The sequence below is a fragment of the Austrofundulus limnaeus genome, unplaced genomic scaffold, assembly GCF_001266775.1.
Source record: "Austrofundulus limnaeus strain Quisiro unplaced genomic scaffold, Austrofundulus_limnaeus-1.0 Scaffold1564, whole genome shotgun sequence".
Taxonomy (NCBI): domain Eukaryota; kingdom Metazoa; phylum Chordata; class Actinopteri; order Cyprinodontiformes; family Rivulidae; genus Austrofundulus; species Austrofundulus limnaeus.
In genome coordinates, this window is record NW_013953966.1 from 6,916 (window position 1) to 8,502 (window position 1,587).

Consider the following 1,587-nt stretch of genomic DNA (forward strand, 5'->3'; position numbering starts at 1 on the left):
GTGTGTGTGTGTGTGTGTGTGTGTGTGTGTGTGTGTGTGTGTGTGTGTGAGAGAGAGAGAGAGAGAGAGATGGATTAGTATTTCCTGAATTACTGCTCATTAGAATATGTTTCATGATAATCACTGCTTTACATGTATTTTTTCCATCATTACACTTATCTTATGTCACATAAATTTGTTTAATAAACCTGATTCTGAGTTTAAAACCTGATGTTTTACTGCCAGCTAATCAGGATTATATCACTAATCCATGTTTATTAAACTACCACCCCTTCTGTTAGTTTAAAGAAGCTATGATTTAAAGCGGAACTCTTATTTCCACTAAGATAAAACGTCACAAAAATATTTCACCACATTTTTAACAATAAAATTAGACTTTTCTTAAGTAGGTGCAAAAGAGCATCGGTGGGTTGTACTCCAGTGAAACAAAAACAGCCCTAAAAYGAGATGAAATAACATAACTACAGAGTGACACCGAATCACTGAGTGGTGCTGCGGGAAAACATGTTTATCATGATMAACTTCACTCACAACTATCAGTTCAGTTTAACAGATCCACATAATATTCTGTTGTAAAATACTTTAMATTTCTTTTTTTATAAATATCCACAATTTATTTTAAATTGACTAAAACTGAAGAAAATTTGCAGATGGTTAAATTTTGATTCATTTATTTGATTTTTTTTTGCCAAACCTTGTTACTCTGAACCGTCACCGGTGAGGTCAGTTCTGCTCTAAGAAGACAAAATATTATAGATTTACTCTTAAAAAGAAGAAGATTTATTTCAGCCCATCAGAATGTGATGAGGGAAGTGAGATGTTAAAACAGAAGGAGGGTCCAGCTCTGGACAGGAAGTGTTTCCTGACGCAATGTTTGCTAAGGTGGAAAGAGATAAAAATACACTAAAACAAAGATTTGAACAAATGGAGATAAAAATAAAAATAGAGAAAACAGCCGACAGAAGACGAGATGAAGATAAGAGGAGGGAAAAGGAGAATGTGACGACAGGAATGGAGAGATAAATGGCAAACAGATGGGTGAACGTATTCTCTACAAACACCGGAGGACACGGGAGGAGAAGGACAAATGAAGACGGATTGGACGAGGAGCAGGAAGAACGTGTGCGGGGCGAGGGGACGGGAACCAAACAGACAGGAAACAAGGAGGAGCCGAGGATGGACGGAGGAGGAAACAAACGCTTCCATCTTCCAGCTGAAGACGAGGAGCTTCTTCCTCCTACTGAGGAAGAGTTTTCAGGATGGCGTTCACCTCTTCAGCAACGGTCGTCAACGCAAACTCAAACTGATCCTGCAGGACAAACAGAGACAGAAGAAGAGGAAATAAAAACTGAAACAACCTGCATAGGTAGCTGAGAGGATCGACCACAGTTTGGTGCCACTTCAACTATTTATAAATCAAAACCTTCAGCTCCTTCAGCACATTTCAGCCGTGACTTGTTCACCAATTTATACCGAGCGATCTACTTTAAATGCTTTAAAATGTTCAAATATTTACTGTACCTTTTGTTCTGGTTCTGCCTTTTTTTTATTATTTGTGCTAAAATCAGGTTCAAACAACTTCTATTT

At 37.9% G+C, this 1,587-nt stretch overlaps 1 protein-coding gene across 1 annotated transcript in view; it reads right to left on the minus strand.

Moving 5' to 3' along the window:
• Window positions 1-385: 385 nt before the first annotated feature.
• Window positions 386-1,587, minus strand: part of LOC106535787 (receptor-type tyrosine-protein phosphatase N2) — a gene marked incomplete at its 5' end in the record, with an annotated part of 35,435 nt that continues 34,233 nt past the window's right edge. Inside the window, 1 exon segment of the mRNA XM_014032872.1 lies at window positions 386-1,309. Coding sequence (XP_013888326.1) covers window positions 1,238-1,309 — 72 coding nt within the window.